Raw genomic sequence first — 25,067 nt, forward strand, 5'->3', positions numbered from 1 at the left:
TTATTGTTCCGTATTATTTTTCATGAATTATTATTAAATAGGACATAGAAATGTTTTTTGTTGCAATCATCATTAGTCTCCTCAGTATGTCACTTACGTAGTAAAACTTGGAAATCATCTTATTCTCAGGCTGGAGAATCGTCGTCTGGAATTATATATGGTCATACGAACACCGCGAAACCGTCCAATTTGCCTTTAATGGCCCACATTTGCCCACAAAGTCTAATCTATGCTCAACCTTTAAAAAATATATTTCCATTTGATTTCGGTAAATTTGGTACATTAAGGAGAAAAGATTTATGTGACTAACTTCCCTCTGAAGCTTTTGTCGCTAACTTTACTCAGTGGCTTGTCTGAACCTGTTAAAGTGCGCGCGTAATTTGTTGCGGGCAAATTACGACTCGGTGTTTTTTTAATATGCTGCTCTATGGCAAAGACAAAGGTAAGTTTTTATTGTTGCATGATATAGACAAAGGTTTTCAGATTATTTCCTGTTTTTATTATGTGCTGTCAGTAGCTTAAATCAAGAATTATGGCAGTGGGCAAATTAAAAGGAATAAGTTGAGCCTCTGGGTTGTCAATTTTGCCCAAACGAAAAAATGTCTTAGGGTTGTCACATTCTTATTTAGATAGTTAGTTTAAATTAAATTAAAACTACAATGAAGGTTTTGCACATATGAGGTATTTTATATTTTCAAAAATATTATTATTACTGTGGATAATTTAATGTTATTCTTCTCTGGTTTTCTTAAATCATTTGATTATGTACTTTTATATTCCTAATATTGCTTTTTAATAGTTTCTGGAGCATTTCTCATTTTTTGCATGGCATACAATTCGTTTCTATATTTGATCTTTTCCATTATATCTGAAGTCAACCAGCCTCCATTATTATTCACCCTCAAACGACATTTTTTCACTTTCGTTGCTATGGACTTAGATTCCGAAATAATTTATATTAGTTTTTAAAATTGATGTCGTCTTTTTAGTTGTTCGTTAATTATATTCCTAAAACAGTCATTATTTCTCACAACACAGGTACCGCGAAACCGTCCAATTTTGCCCTGGATGGATATTTTGCCCAAACAGTCTAATCTATGATCAACCTTTAAAAAAACCTATTTCCATTTGATTTCTGTAAATTTGGTACCAAAAATATATATGGTATAGGTATTTACCGTTTCGAAAAATGTGTGTACCTACCTGATATTAAAAATTGACATTTATGTAATTAAGACTAAGATTATTGGTATGTGTACTTAAATAAAACATTTCTTCAAATAAATAAGATTTATTAATTTTTCTTAAGTTGTCAACCAGATTTTGACAACCCTTAGGCCTATAAATTTCTTGCATGAAAACAAATAGAGTTCGGCGGGTAAATTTGCCCAATTGTTTTTGGACGAATATTTTATTAGTTAGTTTTTGAGCTATTTACATATTCGTAAGGGTTAGTTTTTCGTTTTATTTCCTCATATGATTGACTAAGAGTCCTCGTCGTGCTCAAATCAAAATTGTGCAAAAATCACTTCTCTAGTGATAAAACTGGCCGGATAAAAGGAAAAATACTTTTAATTGATAAGTAGGTATCTAGGTACTTGTTTATGATTTAATTCCGAAACTAAAAATTATTAATATTCAAATATTGAATTTAATTAGGTACCAAGATACTAGTTTTCGGTTGAATTTCAAAACATTCTTCTTCTTTCTGTGCCATATCAGGTCTCCCCGACGTTGGCGATCACTCTAGAGTAGGCATTCCGGTCCTGCGCCAACTGGAACAGCGCCTCAACCCCACGCACTCCCGTCCAGTCGCGGATGTTTCTCAGCCAGGACATCTGTCGCCTTCCAACCCCACGCTTTCCCTCGATCTTTCCCATCATAATAAGCTGTAGAAGCGTATATTTGCTTCCGCGCATAATATGGCCCAGATATGCGAGTTTTCTCTGTTTTATTGAGGACAATAGTTCTTTTTCGGCACTGGCTCGTCTCAACACCTCCACGTTGGTCACTAAATCTGTCCACGGGATTTTCAGCATTCTCCGGTGAAGCCACATTTCAAAAGCCTCTAATCGGTTCATGGAGTTCACCTTGAGAGTCCATGTTTCAACCCCGTAGAGCAGTATTGACCACACATAGCACTTGACCATCCTCTGTCTCAGTTTTAAATTAAGACTATCACTGCAGAAGAATGATTTCATGCCATTGAATGCTGATCGTGCTATTTCTATTCTGCATCTAATTTCCTTATCCGGATCCAGATCAGAAGTGATTTGACTGCCGAGGTATTTAAAGTTAGTCACTCTCTCTATTGTTTGACCATTTATTAGCAATACAGCATTATTGTGAGGGTTTCGGCTAAACACTATCATCTTTGTTTTGGCCACATTGATGTTCAAGCCCATTACTCTACCAGCTTCGTCAATTTTATTAAGAAGTTCCTGAAGGACACATGCGTTGTCAGCCAGGATAACGGTATCGTCAGCATATCGGATGTTATTGACAATTTCGCCGTTAATTCTTATTCCCTTTCTGACATCAGAGAGAGCATTCTTAAATATCTTGTTCGAGTATAAGTTAAAAAGTAAGGGCGATAATATGCAGCCTTGTCTCACTCCACGCTTAATTGCAATATCTCTCGTTACATTGTGACCTAATCTTATCACAGCTGTCTGCTGCCAGTAAAGGTTCTTTATGAAATTAACATCCTTGTCATCCAGCTGGCACTCCTGTAACAGTTTCAGTAATTCTGAATGCTTTACTCTGTCAAATGCCTTCTCGTAGTCAATAAAGCAAGCAAAAACGTCTTTTCGCTGATCTCGACATTTTTGTAGAAGGACATTCATTCCAAATAGTGCTTCACGTGTACCAAAAGCTTTCCTAAATCCAAACTGGGCATTGTCCAAATCCTGTTCACATTTGCCTCTTATTCGAGCATGAATAATTTTAAGGAGTATTTTGAGCATATGGCTCATAAGACTAATGAGTCGATAATCACAACATAAAATAATTCAAAACATAAAATAATTTATTTTTAAATAAAGAATTCTTTTTGCAAATATCAAACTCAGTGCTACTTACGAACAGTGGTCCATTTTGTGTAAAAATCCGTTTTTTTTTTTAATGTATCAAATGACAGTTGAAATTATCTCAAAATCTCTCAAAAATAAGTTTATATGTAGAAATTAAGAAATTGTAAGGAACTGAATCAATTCAGTATCCATGAGAAATAATTGCTGTTTATAAACATTAAAATACGAACTTTTTTAATGTACCAAAAAAAAAACATTTTACATATGCATATGGGTTTGAATCCAGTCTTTTGTCTATGAACATTTGGACAAACTCAAATATTGTAATGAAACCAACTGGTCCAAGAAGAAGTTTAAAAATTGAAAAATTGTTTTCAGGCGTTGCCTAGTATGTGAAATAATTCAGTCAAATGAATCTCTTCACAACAATAAAGGTTTCTCTTTGACTTCACTAAAATCAACAGATGGAAGAATTGAAGAAATATGGATGTTCAAACAAGGCAAAATGGTGAATGTTACACGGTGTGTAAAGCGGCCACTTAAATCAGCCAATGACAGGTCATAAGCCCTGTAAATACCTTGACTTCCATATTCCCTTATTTAAGGTATTCTCCATCTCTGTTGTAATTTGTTAATTTTAAATATGCATTTTAGTCGAATGCAATCTTGGAAGTTGGATAAAAAACACATATTTCCCCTAATTTTTTTTCTGATCAACATATTGAAGATATTATTATTTACATACCTAATTCACGTAAATGATATTTTATTGCAAAAACCGCGTTAAAATTGGCATTTTTATTTCGTGAAGTATTTGGCCACTCTGCATAGAAGATATTTCATTTTATCATAATAGTTGAGAATTAACACCTGGCAACTTTTGGGCTTTTTTGTCACAGAAAGAAAAATATGTTTCTGATAGTATTTTTTTTTATACTGAATTATGATATCGGTTTTTTCCCAACACGCAAGGTTTCCAAAATACAGCCATTCATAATTTCAAACATTTTATTACTTTCTCTATTCTTAACTGGACGATATTCAAACACCCTGATAAGTCTAGAAGGTAAGCCTAGAAACTGCGGGTAACGTTTTTGAATGCTCGCCAAGCTGCATCCTCCAGTGGATGCAATACTTTCTCAAACCGTATTTGTGGGCCCACAAAAATTCCCTATTTACTTTTTTCAACACTAATTTTTGGGTTTTGAGGTACACGAAACCAGGAATATTGTCCATAGTTTTGACGAAATTCTGTGGGTGATGGAGAAATTCCAAACACATATTTTAAAACGGGATAAAAAAAACATGCATTAAGAGCACCTATTTGTACTCACGAGACAAAAATCATTTTGAAGAGTGAATTATTGTTTCTTGATTAAAAAAATGTTTGATTTCTTATTTTGTATTTTATTAGTGTTTACATAATATAATAAAATCAGTAAAACATGTATGACGTTTTTATTTTATCAATATTGCCGTGTGTACATTTATATTTTTTACTGTTTGTGAACCAAATCTGAATAAATAAATACATTCCAAATGAGAGTTATAACAAAAAAAATATTTCTCAAAAATTTGTTTCTATGTTATAATTTCTTATCTATTCACTAATATAAAGCACACCCACACTCACCCACCCTAACCTGGCCCCACACCCATACATTAAACTTACGAACGGGTTAATTTATAATGCCATCAAATGATTACAAATGTAACTCATAAAATTATATGTCCCGAGCTAATTTAAGGGCTAAGCAACCCAGGCCATTTGTTCTTCCCGAATGCAGGACAAATTTACCGTTGGTGATGCCTGTGTAGACGATGATTGGTCTGTTGAACAGCCTACAGAGAGGTTTACTATTGTTTATAGAAACTAAACAATAGTAAACCTTTTATAAATAAGTAAATACCTTATCAAATATGAAATAATTATTAGAAGCGAGCTTCGAAATCTCCACCAAAAACGGAAAATTTGTTATTGATGCCAAAATAAACTAAACGAAAAACCTACCTAAATATTAGCGCAATTCAAAGCAGTCTCTAAATCTTGCAAAACAGATTTTAATTATACTTGACACCGCAAACAGCATTCTCCAGTAAGTTGGTGAAGCATAATTATAAATATCACAATAATTCTCTTTTCAAAGTTCTACGCAAATATCTCAGTAACTCCTTCAATTGGAATTTCTAAGCTTGCTTCTAATACCCTTATTCGTATATTGTAGTTAGCAGTTGTGCTATATTGTACATTTAATTAAAATAAATAAATACTCACCCTCAAATACATGTTTTTTCCTGTAAACTAGATTTTTTAAATTGTGTTGTTGTGGAACATTTTACTGGCTTTATTTTACGCTTTCATATAATGTTGTATTAATTTTTAAATGATATTGTTTTCCCTAATAAACTAAAATTAAAAAGAAGAATTGAAATGTTTTTGATAAGAAAAATGATTGTTTCCTTCCTTAGAAATGACACTACCGAGAGAGATTGGTTCAAAAAGTAATTCGCTGAAGGGCTCAAATTTTGGTAGAGCCGCAGTGGTGCATATTTTTCTGGAAAATATGTATATATAAAATGCCGTGTAATGCCGCAGTTGCTTTCCATCAGCAACACTACCAATAGTCCTACTCCCTAGCGTCCATGAGTGGTCTCTTTGGCCCCCCGAGCCCTGGGCAATGTGGCCACTGGCATTAACATCAGTGCCATAGCAGATAGGGAGAGGATGAATGGCGAGTGTCCAGCGCCATAAAACGGGACCCCTCCAGCTAAGGGTAGGTAACCCCGACAGAAAATTCCACCGAAGAAGGCAACGGGAAACCACTTCGGTCAATAATTCCCAGGATATCACTATGAAGAGAAACCAAACAATGGCCCCGAGTCCCGGGCGGTCCTTAAATGGACCAGGGGTGCGAAGAATCTCCCGGCTCGACATAGAAATGTGAAGGAGCTGTTTCGCACTGCTCAGGATAGGGAAGCTTTCTCCCAAGTGATCGTCAACGTCGGGGGGACCCGACATGACACGCGAAGAAGAAGAAGAATTGATTTGCAAGTCGCTGCATACAAATAATTGGTGAATTCAATGTATAATAAGTACTATGATGATGACTGTAAAACAAAAAAATAGTCTTGTTGGTCTATGTGGAATACGAAAGTTTATTAAAGTTGACAGTTCCGGGCAATCTATTTTATTATTTAATTATTTGTGAATAAACAAGAGTTTCTTTATTTTCCTCCTGCTTGACAGTTACGGTAAATTGAAATTAGTCTTCAAGCATTTATAATTTATTTCTGACAAAGGTAGACTTAATTTAAATTGAATGCATTTTAAAAATTTTCTTTGTACTCGTTCAAGATCATATGAGTTGTTTCATGTAATCATGTGATATTTTAATATACGCTTAAATGAAGACGAAAAACTTCACTGCGTGCATGAAAATAGTGTCTCGTATGTGACATCTTAAATTATTTTTATGATTGGACGTAAAACTGCATTGCTAACAGGGAAACGGTTTCTCGCCGGAATGTATGAGCATATGACATTTTAAATTACTTTTTTGATTACATGTAAAACTACATTGTGAACATGAAAACGGTTTCTCTTCAGAATGAATTAACATATGGCTACTCAAATAACATTTCCTTATACAAGTGTAATTACATTGTGAGCATGAAAACGGTTTCGCGCGAGAATGTATCAACATGTGAATTCTTAAATAACTCATCGTTGCACAAGTATAACTGCACTGTGGGCATGAAAATGGTTTCTCGCCAGTATGTACCAACATGTGACTTCTCAAATTTCTTTTCCAAAAGTGACGTTTTAAATTACTTTTTTGATTGGCTGTAAAATTACATTGTGAACATGAAAATGCTTTTTCGACACCGTGTACCAACAAGTGACGTTTTAAATAAACTTTTCGTAAACACGAAAAATTACATTGTGAGCACGAAAACGGTTTCTCGCCAGAATGTATCAACATGTGACTTTTCAAATTACTCTTCGTTGTAAAAGTAAAACTACATACAGAACATGAAAACGGCTTCTCGCCAGTATGTGTTGTCATGTGATGTTTTAATCTATATTTAAATAAACATTTATAACTACACTGAGAGCATGAAAACAGTTTTTTGCCAATATGAATCAACATGTGATTTGTTAAATTTATTTTCCGATTGGTTACAAAACTACAATGCGAGCATGAGAACGGCTTCTCACTACTATGCTTCATCATGTGTTTTTTTAAATTACATTTAAGGGAACATGTGAAACTACACACAGAGCACGAAAACGGTTTCTCACCAGTGTGTACCAACATGTGACTTCTCAAATTTCTTTTCCAAAAGGACGTAAAACTACACTGCGAGCATGAAAACGGTTTCTCGGCAGAATGTATCACCATGTGACTACTTAAATAACCCTTCGACGAACAAGAGTAATTACATACAGAGCACGAAAACGGTTTCTCACCAGTATGAACTAACATGTGACATCTTAAATTTCCTTTGAAATTGGATGTAAAACTACATTGTGAGCATTTAAATGGTCCTAACACCCGTTGACTACTAGCTTTTTTCTTTTGTGTTTTATATTTACGCCCCGCCTGTGGTTCTGCGCTATGAGAAGAGGCAAGATCAATTCTCTTCGGCGATAACGGTGAGGACTTAGAAGTATCTGAAAAGTAAAAGTTGTAATATTAGCATGGGGAGTGACAGTTTGGCGAGTAGAGACATTAGCGTTCTAATAACATAACTTAACGTCTGCCCTACTGAAAGATTCAAAATAAAATAAATAAATAGAGTTATAGACTACGGCGAGGGAGAGTTTCACCATATTAATAAGGTTGATCAACCATATAATCTTGTATCCATCATTATTTCTAGCAGGGATGCTGGATGACAACACGCTCGAATTTCGTCAATTTTTTCTTGGGAGCGGGGAGTCTTATATATCGCCAACCGCACGGCCGTGCCCCCCTCGCTTCTCCCCCCTGCAGAAGTAAGCAACCATTTGTTTTTTCAAAATATTTTATTTTTAAAAATTTTCTTCGTTCTAAATATTTTTTTAAATATGCTTATGTCTTCTTGCCTATACTGATCATAGTGGTTTTGGATGTGACAGGGTTTAAAGAACTCCCTGTATAATCCAAATATACCGAAAGAGATCAGTTTGTATGTTGCTAATAATTATACTAGAGCGGGGTCTTATGCATTGTTTTACACACCCAGAAGCTGTACTAATGCAAATCGGAATTTACCCATTAATAGGGCGATTCGCTTGCTGAATACGGCTTCTGCGGATAATATGAATCTATGTTTCTATACATATCGGCAGTTTTGCAGCTATCTGCTTTCTAGTCGAAGGATTAGTGTTGAGGATTGGTTGGATTTCCTACCCCAGTTAGAGATGGACAGAGAAGACTGAAGAAGGTTGCTGTTTGATTTTTATTTATTACATGGCGAAGAAATAATGAATTATCTCGCACGAGTGTTACAGCGATGAGGAGTTGAAGTAACTGCACTTGAACTACATGCTGGAACTGAGTGACGTCGTCGAACTGGATCAAAGTGAACTGAACTTGTTGGGCTGACTGACTGAACGAGCTGACTGACTAACGTTGCGTCCTGTGGTCTGTTTAAAGACGAAGTTCCTTTTTAGTTCATATCTTCGTAGTAGGGACGATGTGAATTTACTGCAGAACAATGCTCCCGGTTTAACGTGCAATACTATAAGAGTTGCATTATACGAATGTATTGGATTCGATAGAAAATTATGAAATTGCATCGTCGGTGATTAGTCTACTTTAGGTAAACTAATTTAACACGTGTGTGTCATCGACTATGGACTATAAACCCTACATACTTATGAACTTCTTACTTATATTTGCAATCTGAATTATTCAATGGGTTAAACAGTTCGCAAATTAATTCAGACTACAATTTGTCAAATAAACATCCATTTATATTGCACTCTTTTTAAAACCACAAGGGAAACCTTAAATATTTATCGTCAAAGTGAAATCGGGTAGTTAATAAAATTAATGAGATATAAAGACTATAAACTTTTTATTACCTTCAGTGTTGCGAGAGGATTCTAAACATTCCTGTTTTGTATCAGGATAATCTATGTCAATTTCCGTAAAGATTCGTACATCACTCTTTATAGTACACTGTTGTTCAGTACTGTTCCCCGGTTCAGCCTTCATGGTAGCAAAACCTGATTCCTCACTTTTGTAGAGACAAAGTGTCCTTTCCACAGAATGGAAAATGTCTTCTTTTATGTCGCTAATTTTCGGTTCAGCCTTCACGGTAGCAACACCTGGAGCCTCGCTTTTGTAGAGGCATAGCGCCTCTTCTACATCATGGAGAATATTTTCTTTTACATCGCTAGTCCCCGGTTCAGCTTTTATAGAAGCAATACTCGGATCCTCGGCTTTGTAGAGAAAAAGCGACCCTTTCGCAGTTCCCGGTTCAGCCTTCACGGTAGCAACACATGGTTTTTGGCTTATGTAGGGACATGGCGTCTGTTCTGCAGTATGGAGAATATCTCCTTCTACATCGCCAGTCCCCGGTTCAGATTTAATACTGACTGAAGCGAACATCTTATGTTCCATAGTCTTAAGCTCCAGTACAGAGTACTCACTTTGTATCTGTAGATCAATCACCTGAAAATGTATACGATCATTTTATTATATTTAACAACAATATTTTGAGTTTGTCCAAATTTTTGTAGACAAGGACTGGATTCAACTTCCCGGGGGGTTGGTAATATTACAACAGAGATGAATATCATTTTGGAGAATGTAATATAGAAGTCTAAGCATCTACAGGGCTTATGACCTGTCATTGGCTGGTTCAAGTGGCCACTTTACACATTTCTGCCCATATTTGGACATCTATATTCCTTCGATCCTTTCATCTGTTGATGTTTGTGAAATTAAAGAGCAGGAACCTTTATTTATGCGGGTGAGATACATCTAATTGAATTATTTCACCTATATACATACATTTTATTTTTTCAATTTCTATACTTCTTCATGGACCAGGTGGATTTATCAACAATATTTTGAGTTTCTTCAAACTTTTAAACATTTGAAGACAACGACTGGATTCGTTTCCCTGGGGAGATGTTAATATTTACATCAAATATAATTTGAGTGCATGTTCGGCCATGAAAGTGTTTGCATCCCCTTTAACAGTGCAAGTAATTTATGTATTTTTTACGTACGTCTCAAATCCGGTAGACATAAAAAGTAGCTAAGTGGTAAAATACTAATATTTTCTATTTTCATTAGTTCTTGCATAAGATGAGCAAAGTAGGTTACAAAAATTTACTACCCTGGCAACACTAACGAAATTTCCATTTTGTTTCTTCGACAATCTGACAGATGGAAACATAATTCAAATAATAATAATAATTAATTTTAAGCAGTGCATTTGCTACATAAGCATTCGTTTCCTACACATGAAATGTGATTGTATCCTGCTTCTTTAAGATCCTAGCAGTATTTCTACACTTTAAAAGTACACAACACGGCATAGTTGAATTCAAATCAGGAGTTGCGTACTGAACGACGTCTAGAAAGACACTAATGGGTCAAAACGTAAACCTACTCATTTAGGAGTAGTTTGGTCGCCTTCTGTTTGATGTGCGTATGCGGTTTCTGGACTATACTTAATTCTATGTCCCACACTGATGATAATACGTAAAATGGTGTATAAAACTGCTTTAAAAACGGAAAAAAAACGAAAACGGTTTGGTCAATCAACCTAATTAAGTGTTTTGGGTAATGCTTAAGGTCGCAATAATGGTCTAAATGAAAATTTTTATATTTTGTTGCACTTGTTCGTTTTTTTTTACGTTTAATCATAAGTGGCTAATTATATGCAGCAAATAAAAGGGTTTATGGGTGAAAACATAAAGAAACTTACCCAAAGTTGCTTCTTTGTTGGTGGTGAGCAAATGCACACATAACTGGAGATTACACGCTCGTTTTATAAAAATAACAATACCTTAGGTACTGTCAGGAGTCAGAACGCGAAATAGCGGCCATTAGACAACGCAGCAGAATGTATAAACAATGTTGCCAGTCTAAAAGTCATATTTATTAAACGCTTAGAGTTTGACGTACTGATACATGTTTAATTATGAAATTTATATATTTATAAATACTAGAGGAAATAAACTCTTGTAAATTAATTATTTGAAACAAGAAAACACAATTTAAGTGTGACCGCCTAAGTTGTTGTTTTGTTTAATTTAACTTTTGCTTAAAATTATGTCAACATATTTTTTAATTTTTTAGGAATGTAATCATGCAGAGAATAAAAATAGAGAACATTAAAACGACAATTGGCCTATAATTTTGGCTTATTTGTAAATATTGTATTTTTTTTGTTAAGATGGCTGTTGTTTTCTTTTAATAAACAAAACATATAAAAAAAAAGTATTATTAAATGTAGCAGAATAATTGTATGGAGCTATGACGTTTTTAACACTTGTGCAAGCAATAAACATCACTTTTCCTAAAAAAAACGCAATTCGCCTAAAATGTCACTTACGTTGTTTTGCCAATTATGGCTCGTAGTCCTAATGACCATAAACGTTGTATTAACTTATATTGAATTCAGTTACGCTAGTGTAAATGGACTCGCTCTCCCTAAATTCAATAAAAAATACCGGAAAAGATCATTATGGGACAATATACAAAAATGTATAATATGCTTCCATTAAATATAAAATATGAAAAAAACTTATCTGGCTCAGGGGAAAGACGTCTGCTGAGAATTTGGCTTTTAGAATGTGGTTTTTTGTAACGAATTTTTTTTGTGTTTTTCTTTTTAATTTTGTCAATTTTTTATTTTCGATGCACATATGTTTTTTTTTTCCATAGCAATAAAAGTTTTTATTTGTTTACAGAATTGAAGAGGTGAGATTATTTAAATAAATAAGAACTTAACTATAAGCTCAGTAGGACTTGATAATTTATGAATTAATTTTTGTATGCCTTTGATAAATAAATATATTCACTATTTGAACGCGTGTCACACTTTAAGCGTTTAATAGATTTTTGAACTGGCAGCATTGAATACACTTTTACTCAGTCTGTGGCGTTACGTAATAGCCGCCATTTCGTGTTCTGACTTCTGACAGTTCTTAAGGTGTTATTATCTGTATAAAATGAGCGTGCAATTCCCATTTAAGTGTACACTTCCTCGCCACCAACAAAGAAGTTATTTTCGGTAATATTTCTCGCATTTTAATGTGTATTCTTTACTAGTATTGAATATTACCCGCGTTACGGGTAGCAGCCACCTTTTAAAAACGTTGGTCACGCGGATTTCCGAAAATTCTGTACTTTAATATATAATACATAATATATAGATGAATTATATATTAAGTTGACTTTATATATAACAAATAACAGTACAACTTCAACAGTGCTGCTGGACCAACTTGATCAATAAATTCATATTTTTATTTGCGAGTGATATTTTAGGAAATTTTTTTGCTCTGTTTTTTTCAAAATCATAATAATTTTATGTTTACAATTAACTCCGACTGTACCATGATCCAGTGGCCTATACACCATTAGATGCGGAAATGGGATTATGATGAATGATGTACTTGAATGATATGTGAATGGCTTAATTGATGTACCATCGTTACTGGAACAAATGGCTTTCAATGTTCCAATCCACCGGTCGCGAAATAATAATGTGCTGTTCCTTGATCAGTACACAAACTATGGCTTGCATGCACCAATGTCCCGATTGTGTCATATTGTAAACTCGAGACAAGATCTAGACTTTTTTGGTGTAAGTCTTTATAGATTCAAAAAATCACTAAGATAGACCGGATCTTGCCTTGAGATACATTTTTTTTTGTCCTAGCTTTAATTTTATTTAGTCGTATTTTATTTGATTAGTACATGTATTTAAGATATATGTAAGAAATTGTATTTATCAATGGAATGCATAAGTTCGTCAAATTAATAAATAAATAAATGTACCATAATACGGACTGATTTTCAATTTTGCTTGTCTATGAACTTCGTATCAAGGGAAAACACGTTCCCGAACAGCTGAACTAATGAGGGTTGAAATAAGTGACTTTTATTTAATTGACGAAATACTTGCTTAAATTTATTCGTTTATTTATTTATTCATAAATCCAATCCGCGTCTATATTATTAAAACCAAGTGATTCGACAGCTTCTACAGCGTCATCGCATATTATTGAAATTTTCAGATCAAATTTCAAAAAAAAATTGATTCAGAATTCTCTAAATCATAATATTGACGACATGACAATTCGGATCCGAAAACTCCGGCGACAAGTGCAATTTATAAAAGTAAAATAAGAGAGCAAGTTAGGTGTACCAAGAGTTAGCCCAGTAGACGGCTCCCGCTCTAACCACTCTGACCCGGAGATATTCTATGCTTACTCGTATCCCGGGAAGCCACCATCTAACCCGCAGACTCCGGGTCAAACTCGGAGAGGTGACAGCCCTAGTTACAGGCCATGGCCAACGTACTAAAGCTGTGACTAAATACATAAACATATCTATAACGTTCTGGTAATCTGCCGCAGTCAGAAACGATATAATATCGTGTTGTTATCTCAATAAAAATATGGTAATTAACTATTTGATTATCTTCTCGAAATCCGCGACCCTGGTGTCATTGTTGACAGAAAACTAAAGTAGGTACCTAAATACAAATACACCGAAATCACTGTCTCAACAATTTTTTAAAGTTCATTAAAGGGCATTACAAATATGAGTTTATACTGTCCCTAATGTTTACACTAAGACACTAATATTTTCCATCATCATCATCATTCCCTTTCACTGCATCGGTACACAAATGCTGCGTATCTTGATCATTTTTTATACATGAAGGCAAGATAGCCAGTCTTACGCTTTAGGCACCAGTCCAGGAACTATGAAAATTACTGGCAAAAATGTTATTGCAGATTTGACTAAATGATGCAGTTTTGTAAAGTTTTTAACGCTCTACAAACTGGCAAAATACACTTAGTCATGTTAAATTACATGTATCTGTAGTTTTAAAATAAAATTAAAAATAGTATCCCGGGTATTTTATTCAGGCTAAAAGCTATAAATAACTGAATATTTACTTTATATAAAATTAAGAAATGGAAAAATTCAAAACTGTTCTTAAATGAGCACTTAACATCTACTATATTTAAATAAGATTTTAAGAGTAAAAATTGAACAAAACTCTTTTATTTAAATATTGCTGCTGACCATTACACCACGAGGCCAACTGTTTCGATTGGTATTCAGAGCTTTGGTTAGGTGCCAAGATTCGCACACTTAAAGGGGTACTGGCATTATACAAGAGTTGATCGGTATTTCGTTTTGGTCGAGTACAGACTAGAGTTCCCGACAACACGCATCATGTTGAAAGTTGCTCCAGCAATTCCTGGCCGGGTCGCGAGCTATTTGTGCATGATCAAGTATTTGAATACAAGACAATACTTTTACTGATCGTAATCTTCGAATACTAGAATTGAAGAGTTTGAAAATTAGGGGTTAGGCATAATGAGAGTTTCATAATTTTAGTTGTAATCGGCACTAATCTCGCGTAGAAAGTTTTTCTTTTAATTTTTAACGTTTTTTTTTGTTTATTATTTCATAAAAGGTACATGTTTTTAAAAAATTCTTTACATATCTACTTTTACACATCTAGTAAATGATACATGGATATATACATTGATAAATGTATGAGAGAATTGAAAAGTATGGATGTGGGAGCGAAAATGAGTAATCTTACTGTCAGTTGCCTTCTGTACGCCGATGACGCAGTCCTCCTAGCTGACAGCGAAGAGGAACTGCAATCCTCGGTTACAAAGGTTTACGAAGTGTGCAAGGAGAGTGATTTACTAATGAATGTGCAAAAGTCGAACGTCATGGTCTTTGAAAGAAATGTAACTATGACTGAATGTAAGATTGTAGTAAATGGAGATAGTTTGAAACAGGTCGAAGAATTTGTATATTTGGGTAGTATGTTTACTAGAGATGGAAATATGGACAAGGATATTGAAAGGAGGGTTAGTGCCGGTAACAGAGTTAATGGTGCCTTAAAGTCTGTCGTAGCAAATAAGTGTCTATCGCAAGAGGCTAAATTAGCAGTTCATAATGGAGTTCTGGTACCAACCCTAATGTATGGAAGCGAAGCATGGAGTTGGAAGAAAAGGGACGAAAGTAGACTGAATGCTGTTGAAATGCGATCCCTCAGGCGAATGTGCGGAAAAACAATGTATGATAGGTGCCCTAATGTCGAAATTAGAGCAGAATGCAAGGCTGAGTTAAGCATTATCGACAAAATTAAGAAAGGTCTTTTGCGATGGTTCGGTCATGTGGAGCGAATGAATGATGAAAGAACGGCTAAAACGATTTATGATGCGAATGTGTCTGGTTGTAGAAGTCGAGGAAGGCCGAGAAAGACATGGCATGATCAAGTACAACAAATTCTTGAAAGTGGTCATGTGAAAAGTCGGAATAATCGACGTGCGTGCATGAGAAGATGTATGAATGTGAAGGAAGCAAAGGAAGTGTGCCAGGACAGAGTGGTGTGGCGTTCTATCCTCTCTGCCTACCCCTCTGGGGAAATGGCGTGATGGTTAGTTAGTTAGTTAGTTAGTAAATGATATCACTGTAACTCTCCAAAAAAAGAGACTAACTCTTGCGCTCGGAGAGTGACTCACACTGTTGTAGTTGTTTATTTGTAAGAGTTTATATAATTGTAATACGAGTAAATTTCTTTTCCTTTTTTCCCTTTCTATCCATCATAAATATTGCCAAACAATCTGTAAATAGTAATCTTTTAATATTTTCTTTTCACCTTGTATTTTTCGTCTGACTGTTTGATTTATACAATAGGGAAATGCCACGTTTTTTTTGCATTTTTAAACTAATAAGGTTCTATGAAATACTGTCGAGTGAAAAAAAAATATTTTAGGTACTTATTAGCAGCATAAAATATATTTTTTAATTTGTAATTTTGAATTCCGCAAAAACGGTAATTACATTGGCTACGCCTCTAATACGTCACGATTCATGTGAATTTTGAACTTTTTTCCTAACCGTTTATTTTTTTATAGAACATCGTCACAAATGTTGACGTCACAATTATCAATGTACATCAAACATGCCGCGTTTTTCTAGTGACACGTTTTTTAATAATTTCTTTTGTAAAGTTATGTATGAAAACATTTCTCCACAATATCTATATTGATTATAAAAACAACTTATTATTCCAAATACATTTAAAATATTTTTATCAATATTCGTAGTATGTGATATTTCCCTGTCTATTTAATAAATTATTTAAAAAAATATTGTTTACTTGGGATGGAATGACTGAGAAAGATATCAAAAATAGGGTGAGTGCCGGGAACAGAGCAAATGGTGCACTTAAATCAACCTTGGAAAATAACTCTTTATCCCAAGAGGCAAAATTAGCGGTTCACAATGGAGTCCTGGTCCCGACTCTGATGTATGGGAGTGAAGTATGGACTTGGAAAAATAGGAATGAAAGTAGGCTGAATGCTGTCGAAGTGCGATCTATCAGGCGAATGCGTGGTGAAACTATGTACGATAGATGCAAAAACGTCGAGATCCGTACATAATGGAAGGCTGAGATAGGCATTATTGACAAAATCAAGAAAGAAGCTCTGCGTTGGTGTAGAGCGAACGGACGGCGAAAGTACTGCTAAAAGGATTTATGATGCGAATGTTGATGGATGCATAAATAGAGGAATACCGAGAAAAACATGGCATGACCAAATCCAACAAATACTTGAAAACGGAGATGCCAAAATGTGCCAACTTCATACTGGGAATGCTTGGCTTTAATAGTTTGGAGAAAAGAAGGAATGCATACTTGCTTATGTATTTTTTCCGATTGATCCGTGGTATTACGATCAACATAGGTGTAATGGAGAGTATTTTTCTTTATGTTCCTAATGACTACCTTAGACATAGACAACTTAAGCTGTTTGATCTTCCTGCTTGCAGAACCAACCTGCCGATGGTTTTTCCAGTAGGAAGAGCAATGTCTTTACTCAACCGTATCTCTTCGGATATTGACATCTTTCATATTAGTGAAAAAAAGTTCAGAGAGGATAGCATTCTTTTTCTATAATTGCTGGGTATTTTTATTTTACCATCTTTGTATATTTAAATTTCAGTATTAATTTTTTCGTGTTATGGTATGCATTCAAATATTTTTTAATGTACATAAACGTTTATAAAATAAATAAATTGAAATTAAAAATTGAAAAAAAGTCGTAATAATAGGCGCGCGTGCATGAAAAGATGTAGAGGAAGCGAAATCTGTATGCAAAGTAGAGTGACGTAGCGTTCTACCCTCTCTGCCTACCCTTACGGAGAAACGACGTGATGGTTTGCTGTTGTAATATTATTAACAAATTACTCTAGGTGTGCATCGTATACATTTTCAGGTGATTGATCTACATATAAAATGAGTTATTTGAATTCGAGCTTATGAACTTATGATGTTCGCATCAGTCAGTATTAAGTCTGAACCGGGAACTGGTGACGTAGAAGAAGATATTCTTTATGCTGAGGAAGAGACGCCATGTCCCTACAGAAGCGAGAAACCAGGTGCTGCTACCGTGAAGGCTGAACCGGAGACGAGCGACCTTAAAGAACACGTTCTCCATTTTGGAAATGGAATGCTATGTCTCTACAAAAGCGAGGATGTAGGTATTGCTACCGTTAAGTCTGAACCGGGTACATGCGATGAAAAAGAAAATATTCTCCATTTTGAGGAAGGGACGCCATGTCCCTATAAAAGCGAGGATCCTGGTGTCGCTTCCGTGAAAGCTGAACCAGGGACAAATGGTGTTAAAGATAATATTCTCCATTTTGGGGAAGGGACGCTATGTCTGTACAAGCGTGAGGAACTAGATGTTGCTACCGTGAAGGCTGAACCGGGGACCAGTACCGAAGAACAGTACACTGTAGAGAGTGATATACTGACTTTTACTGAAATCGACATTGATTATCCCGATATAAAACAAGAATGTTTAGATTCCTCCCGCAACACTAAAGGTAATAAAATATTTACTGTTGTCATTCCTATTTTATTTTTTAAACTGAATTGTTTCCCGGATTTGTTTTTACGAGAAACATTTAGGATTCCCCTGATTTATGATTTATAAAAGAATGCTACATTAATGGGCCATGATTTGATCTCTCTTTAGCTTACTTGTGGACCAGAGTATGAAAGTAAGAAGTATCGCCCGTAACAATACAAAATCTATTGTTGATAAACTCGATAAATATTTATTTATTTGACAAGTTGTAGTCTGTATTACTTTACGGGCTGTATAACCCATCGCGTAATGCAGAATCTAAGTATAGTTTCAGCTCTTTAAATTCACGAACATCAACAGATGAAAGAATTGAAGGAATATAGTTGTTCAAATATGGGCAGAATGGTGAATGTTACACAGTGTGTAAAGTGGCCACTTAAACCAGCCATTGACAGGTCATAAGCCCTGTAGATGCCTAGACTTCTATATCACCTTCTCTTAAATGTTCTTCATCTCTGTTGTAACATGTTAATATAAACAGCTTCCCAGGGAGTTGAATCCAGTCCTTGTCTACAAAAATTTGGACAAACTCAAAATATTGTTGATTTATCTAAATATAAGTTAAAAGTTAATGAATAGAAAACATATAGCTGCTAAACTGCCGATATGTACTGAAAAATCGATCCATATTATCTGTAGAAGCCGTATTCAGCAAGCGAATTGCCTGATAATAGGTGAATTCCAACTTTCATTTATACTGTTTCTGGGCGTGTAAAACAGTGCCTGATATCGCGCTCTAGTATAATTATTGAGAACTTACAAACTGATCTCTTTCAGTATATTTGGATTATATATACTTCCAGAAATCAGCTTGTAAAAATGTTTCCCGTAAAAAAATTGACGACGAGATTCGAAGGTGTTGTAATCCAGCGTCCCAGCTAGAAATAATGATGAATGCAAGAATGGATAATTATTATTCCCTTCAAGATATAAGTGCCGCAAAAATAGCTTTTGAACCATCCTATTTCAAGTATGTGGATTGATTCAGAAGGCTCCCAAATGATGGAACTGTATTTTAGTATGCTGCGGACTAGTGTATCATACAATGTACGAATTGCAGTAGTATTATTGAAATATCTAGAGTTTAGAAGTACAAATATGGTGAAACGCCCCCTCGCCGGGTCTATTACCATTTCGCTGATGTTTGCACTACCCGCTAAACGATTGCTCGGTATTTCTCCCCATACTGAAATTATTATTATTTTTATTTCAGACGCTACTAAGTCACTGCCATTATCAACGGAAAGAACTAATCTAGCGTCTCATTCTGCAGAACCGCTACCAGAGTGTGAATATAAAACACTACAGAAGAAAACTCATAATCAACGGGTGTTAGGACCATTTAAATGCTCACAATGTAGTTTTGCATCAAATCGGAAAAGAAATTTAAGAGATCACATGTTAATACATACCGGTGAGAAACCGTTTTCATGCTCAGTGTGTAGTTATACGTGTTCCCTTAAATCTAATTTAAATAAACACGTAATCACACATACTGGTGAAAAGCCGTTTTCATGCTCGGAATGTAGTTTTGCATCCAATCAGAAAAGAAATTTAAGAAACCACATTTTGTTGCATACTGGTGAGAAACCGTTTTCATGCTTGCAATGTAGTTATAAATGTTCATTAAAACATAGATTAAAACATCACATGATAACACATACTGGCAAGAAACCGTTTTCGTGCTCGGTATGCAGTTACACTTGTACGTCGAAGGGTTATTTAAGTAGTCACATGGTGATACATTCCGCTGAGAAACCGTTTTCGTGCTCACAATGCAGTTTATCGTTTTTACGGGGAGGTGATTTAAAACGTCACTCGTTGGTGCACAATACAATGAAGCCGTTCTCATGTTCACAGTGTAGTTTTACGGCTAATCAAAATGGTAATTTGAAACGTCACATGTTGGTTCATACAGGTGAGAAACCATTTTCATGCTCACAGTGTAGTTATACTTGTACAACGATTCGTATTTTAAGAAATCACATTTTAACACATTCGGGCGAGGAACCGTTTTCCTGCTCGCAATGCAATTTTACGTCTAATCGTAAAAGTAATTTAATAAGTCACGAGTTCATACATACTGGCAAGAAACCATTTTCATGCTCACGGTGTAGTTTTACAACTTTATTTAAATATAGCTTAAAACATCACACGATGACGCATTTAGGCGAGAAACCGTTTTCATGCTCACAATGTAGTTTTACTTGTACAACGAAAAGTAATTTAAGGAGTCATATATTAATACATACTGACGAGAAACCGTTCTCATGCTCACAATGTACCTTTACATGTTCAAGAAAGCGTTATTTACAACGGCACGTGTTAAAGCATTCTTCTGCCTAACACTTATTCACGTCGTTCAAAAATATACATTACTGTCCTTAATTTCACCAAACCACATTAATTATATATATCGACCATAGAATTAAGAAGTCCAGAAGGAGCGTAGAATCATATTAGAATACATCGGACTGTGTCCAATAATTACCCCACTATGCCCTACTTTCGCCGCGCGCATTCGTGAGGTCGCAGCGCAATGTTGCTTGATGAGAAAAAAAAAATCATTACACAAATGCAAGGTAAAAAAAAAAAAAAAAATTGGTTAATTTCTCTAAAATTTTATTGTGCACGCGGAAACATTGACTGACACAACAGAGTAGATAAGTAAAGGGTCATTCAATAAGAGTAATTGAAATTATGAACTTTAAACTTAAAATATAAAACAAATTTTATTTTACATAAAATGGATATTTTTATACCATGTTAAATGATATTTGATGTTTTGAAGATAATGTCGGTCAAATGTCCACTACAGAGTTGTTTAATTCGAGACCCAATTTTCATTAATTCTCTCATTAAATAAGCAACACTAACGAAATTTCCATTTTGTTTCTTCGGCAATCTGACAGATTTAATAATTTCATTTTTAAGTAATGCATTTGTTATATATACATTCATTTGCTAATTACTCATGAAATGTGATTGCATTCCGTTTCTTTAAGATCCCAGCAGTATTTCTACACTTTAAAAGGACACAACACGGCATAGTTGAATTCAAATCAGGAGTTGCATACTGAGCGACGTCTACAAAGAAACTAATGGGTCAAAACGTAAACCTACTCATTTATGAGTAGTTGAGTCGCCTTCTGTTTGATGTGCGTATGCGTTTTCTGGACTATTCTTAATTCTGTATCAACCTATTTTTTTTGTTATATTGTAAAAATTTCAAACAGACGTAGTTTACCTACGCACTGTAATATGTCTAATTAATTTGGTAGCAAGTACCAGATAGGCCATAAATCAGGTTGACAAGGTAGTTTCGTCTGGAATTGTAAGGAATGCGATAAAGAAGATATTTTCTATACTGGAGAACAACAGCCATGTCCGACAGAAGCGAGGAACCAGATGTTGCTACCGTGAAGTCTGAACCGGGCCAGTACTGAACAACTAGTGTACTATTGAGAGTGATGTACTAATCTTTTCGGAAATCGACATTGATGCTCAAGAGCATAAATCAATCAGAGCATATCAAGATATAAAAGAATATGTTTGGGATCCTCTTGCAACACTGAAGATAATAAAAAAGTTAATAGTATTTTCTCTCATTTCTGTTTTGAATTGTATTGTTTCCGAGTTTATTTTTTATGCGAAACATTCAAGATTTCCCCTATGTTTCATTGAAAAGCGCAATATACTTAGGCGGACCGGCTTTACCGAAGATATTCTGAATCAGGTAGAAGAATTTGTGTATCTGGGAAGTATGTTATCTATTTATTTATTTAACTTTCGTACATAATTTTATTTGTACATTGGCGGGCTTATTGCCAAATGGCAATTTCTTCCAACCAACCAATAAAATAAAAGTTTTATTTTTATAATCAAGTCACAGAACATATTCAATAGAAAAAAATCATTAAAAAGCTAAAGATATATAAAAATAGAAATAAACGTATTTGTTTATAAATTACCTTAAATTGAAACTATTACTCAATGGGAAAAAGGAAAAAAGAAAAGAGGAGAGATTAAGGGAAGAGAAAGGAGATGTTTCTTCAGACGTGATTTAAACAGAGATAATGTAGTAATATCTTTGATGGTGGATGGGAGACGATTCCGCAGTCGAGCCGCATGGACACTATATGAGTTAGAGAACTAGGGATGGAAAGACTAAGAAAAATATTAAAAGAAGGGTGAGTGCCGGGAACAGGGTAAACGGTGCACTGAAATCTACTTTGGCAAACAAATGTTCATCGCGGGAGGCTAAACTAGCAGTTCACGATGGAGTTCTAGAGCCAACTCTAATGTATGGGAGCGAAGTATGGAATTGGAAAAATGATGATGAAAGTAGGTTGAATGCTGTCGAAATACGATCCCTTAGGCGAATGTGTGGTAAATCGATGTATGTTTAGGTGCACAAATGTCGAGATCTGTGAACTGTGTAAGTCTGAGACATGCATTATCGACAGAGTCAAGAAAGGGGTGCTGCTTTGGTTTGGACATGTAGAGCGAATGGACAACGAAAGAACAGTTAAAAGGATCTACGATGCGAATGTTGATGGATGCAGAAAACAAGGAAGACCGAGAAAGACATGGCACGATCAAGTCCATAAAATACTTGTAAATTGACATGTCAAAAGTAGAAATAATCGGCGTGCGTGCATGAGAAGATGTATAAATGTAGAGGAAGTGAGATATGTATGCAAATATAGAGTGATATGGCGTTCTATCCTTTCTGCCTACCCTTACGGGGAAACGGTGTGATAGTTTGTTTGTTTGCCGGCTTTATGTAGTTTATTTATAAACCGCCAGTAGCAATGTGAAATACGCTGTGTATAAAATGTTTAGGGTTCCCTTTAGACCTACCCGGGGGTGTTATATTGAATCTTCTCACGTGGGTAGATAGTATTTTTTATTTATATGATTGTATTCCCACGAGTTAGCAAACTCATTCTGGGATAGATACAATTTAAGATTATCGGATAAAAATACATTTAGTTGAACATATTTAAAACAAAAATAGACGAATCACGGAAACGAAATACAAATTTATGGAGTTTTTTTTATTTACACTCTGGTAGTGGTTCTGTGTCATAGTAACGAACCACTACCAGAGTGTGAATATAACACACTACAAAAAAAATCTCTTAATCAAAGGACGTTGGAAAGAAACCGTATCGGAGAAAAACCATGCAAATGATTAGAATGTAGTATGGAATAATCGGATGGGGTGGTGCTCTTAAAATAAATATTTCACCGGTCGAAACAATACAAACAAATGTACGTACATTAAAAAAAAACCGTCAACTTTTTCCACAGTCCAATTATTTTTAAAAAAATGGGTAGTAGATATAAAATCGTTATTTAATAAAAAAAATGCGTACTTCAAATCCACAAAGACAACATAAATAGTAGGTAGTGTTTCTACGTCACAAAACTTAAATACGCGACCCAGAACAGGTGGTAACATCTTAATTCTAAAATTAAAAACAACTACAGTACAATATTATTATACTTACAGAAGAATAGTTTTTTTTGATGAAATGAACAAATGAAATAAAAATTGCAGTCAGGTATACAAAAAAATTAAGAAAGAAGTGAATTTTTTTTTGTGTAGCACTGATTGAAAACACCGTTTTTTGTAATTTATTTATTATACTAAAAATATAAAAAATCAAAATAAATAAAATAAACAAATTATTGTTAGACATCACTCCCCATTATGTACACAAGAATTGTTTTTTCTTTTACGTAATGGTAAACTTAAATATAAATATATTCATTAAATTGTTTTTGGTATTAACATTGTATACTTATAAAAAATAGAATAAAAAAAATAGTAAAAAAGTTTTCCTAACTCATTTAAAAAGTTACATATTGATACACGCTGGCAAGTCCACGATGGTGAGAAAATAACTTACGAAATGTCCCGTTGTCAGAAAAAGATCAACCTACGGTGTATATTTTTTTTATATGTCACAAAAAATATAAAGATCATACCAGTAGCGCGGCGCTTGCGTTATAGGTTGTTAATTATTTTGTTTATGATAAGTATATTTGTCTGATGGTAAGTAATTCTGAATACCCGAAACCATAAACATATCAATACACATACATTCCATGAGCCTGTGGCGAATAAAACCTAGAGCCGTGAGGTTGGCAGGGCCAAACTCCGCTTTGGCCCGCAACGCGTAGTCCGCTGCAACGTAAGCTCGGACGAGATATTAAACGCCATGCATCTGAATAATTCGCTACATTTCATCTTGGCATTTCGTGTCGCATACCCACAGCTTTCCGCCAGTACTCGCTATTGTAAATTCGTGTGTAACAACTTAATAAATAACTTCGATTGTAATCCATCTTTCTCATTGAACCTCAAATCAACTCGCGCGCACCCGTCCTACAAGCCCTTAAAAATTATGACAGTCAACTCACGCCCAAACGTTCAGACATGCCCAACGCGTATTTAGTCGTCCTTCGACCGCCAGGGTAAGCTTAAATGTGACGAGTAATTAGTAAACCAGGTGTTTCTTTAGTACCCTGGACCATATTAATAAAATGTTGAAGTCGTTATAAGAATAGAATAATTGAAAGTTCATTTACCCTGAATCCATTTCGATGGTGCACATAGACAATTTTACAAATAATATGTCGACGATATAGAAGGTCATAGATATAAATATACTTTACGGTACTTATCTGGCTATGAGATGCACAATGTCCGGGCAACAGAAGAACACGTATTTAAATGTTACGATAAAAATAATGTGAATTTTTGTACGGAGAAAAGCTAGAACCATAGAGTTATTATATACAGAAGGAGCGTAGAATCATGTTTGAAAACATCGGCCTGTGTCCGAAAATCATCGATCACCCCCTACTTTCGC

At 34.8% G+C, this 25,067-nt stretch overlaps 2 protein-coding genes across 3 annotated transcripts; one reads left to right on the forward strand and one right to left on the reverse strand.

Moving 5' to 3' along the window:
* Positions 1 to 4,473: 4,473 nt before the first annotated feature.
* LOC148279339 (uncharacterized) lies at positions 4,474 to 11,111 on the reverse strand. Its single transcript, XM_088230116.1, has 3 exons — positions 10,965 to 11,111; positions 9,106 to 9,697; positions 4,474 to 7,707 (listed from the first exon to the last, which is right to left on the reverse strand). The coding sequence occupies exons 2-3, from the start codon at positions 9,644 to 9,646 to the stop codon at positions 6,530 to 6,532; spliced, it is 1,719 nt and encodes a 572-aa protein (XP_088086242.1). The 5' UTR covers positions 9,647 to 9,697; positions 10,965 to 11,111; the 3' UTR covers positions 4,474 to 6,529.
* A 1,023-nt stretch (positions 11,112 to 12,134) lies between these two features.
* LOC148279340 (uncharacterized) lies at positions 12,135 to 21,781 on the forward strand. 2 transcript variants are annotated; one of them, XM_088230118.1, is made up of 4 exons: positions 12,135 to 12,275; positions 17,527 to 18,139; positions 19,397 to 19,597; positions 21,189 to 21,781. In XM_088230118.1, exons 2-4 carry the CDS (start codon positions 17,578 to 17,580, stop codon positions 21,212 to 21,214), a joined length of 789 nt encoding a protein of 262 aa, XP_088086244.1. In that variant the 5' UTR covers positions 12,135 to 12,275; positions 17,527 to 17,577; the 3' UTR covers positions 21,215 to 21,781. The 2 variants fall into 2 exon arrangements, with proteins under 2 accessions (XP_088086244.1, XP_088086243.1); XM_088230117.1 differs by having other exon boundaries at positions 19,397 to 21,781.
* Positions 21,782 to 25,067: the final 3,286 nt, after the last annotated feature.

This window comes from Micrasema longulum, unplaced genomic scaffold, assembly GCF_059751315.1.
Source record: "Micrasema longulum isolate JH-2025_06_02 unplaced genomic scaffold, ASM5975131v1 h1tg000731l, whole genome shotgun sequence".
NCBI classification, from domain to species: domain Eukaryota; kingdom Metazoa; phylum Arthropoda; class Insecta; order Trichoptera; family Brachycentridae; genus Micrasema; species Micrasema longulum.

What these genes read in the sequence shown, in the direction of transcription:
- LOC148279340 (XM_088230117.1), top strand. Translation starts at nt 17,578, where the DNA reads ATGATGTTCGCATCAGTCAGTATTAAGTCTGAACCGGGAACTGGTGAC. An exon ending in TTCCTCCCGCAACACTAAAG is followed by an intron (nt 18,140 to 19,396) that starts GTAATAAAATAT and finishes TTTTTATTTCAG; the next exon opens with ACGCTACTAAGTCACTGCCA.
- LOC148279339 (XM_088230116.1), bottom strand. Translation starts at nt 9,646, where the DNA reads ATGGAACATAAGATGTTCGCTTCAGTCAGTATTAAATCTGAACCGGGG. An exon ending in ATCCTCTCGCAACACTGAAG is followed by an intron (nt 7,708 to 9,105) that starts GTAATAAAAAGT and finishes TTTACTTTTCAG; the next exon opens with ATACTTCTAAGTCCTCACCG.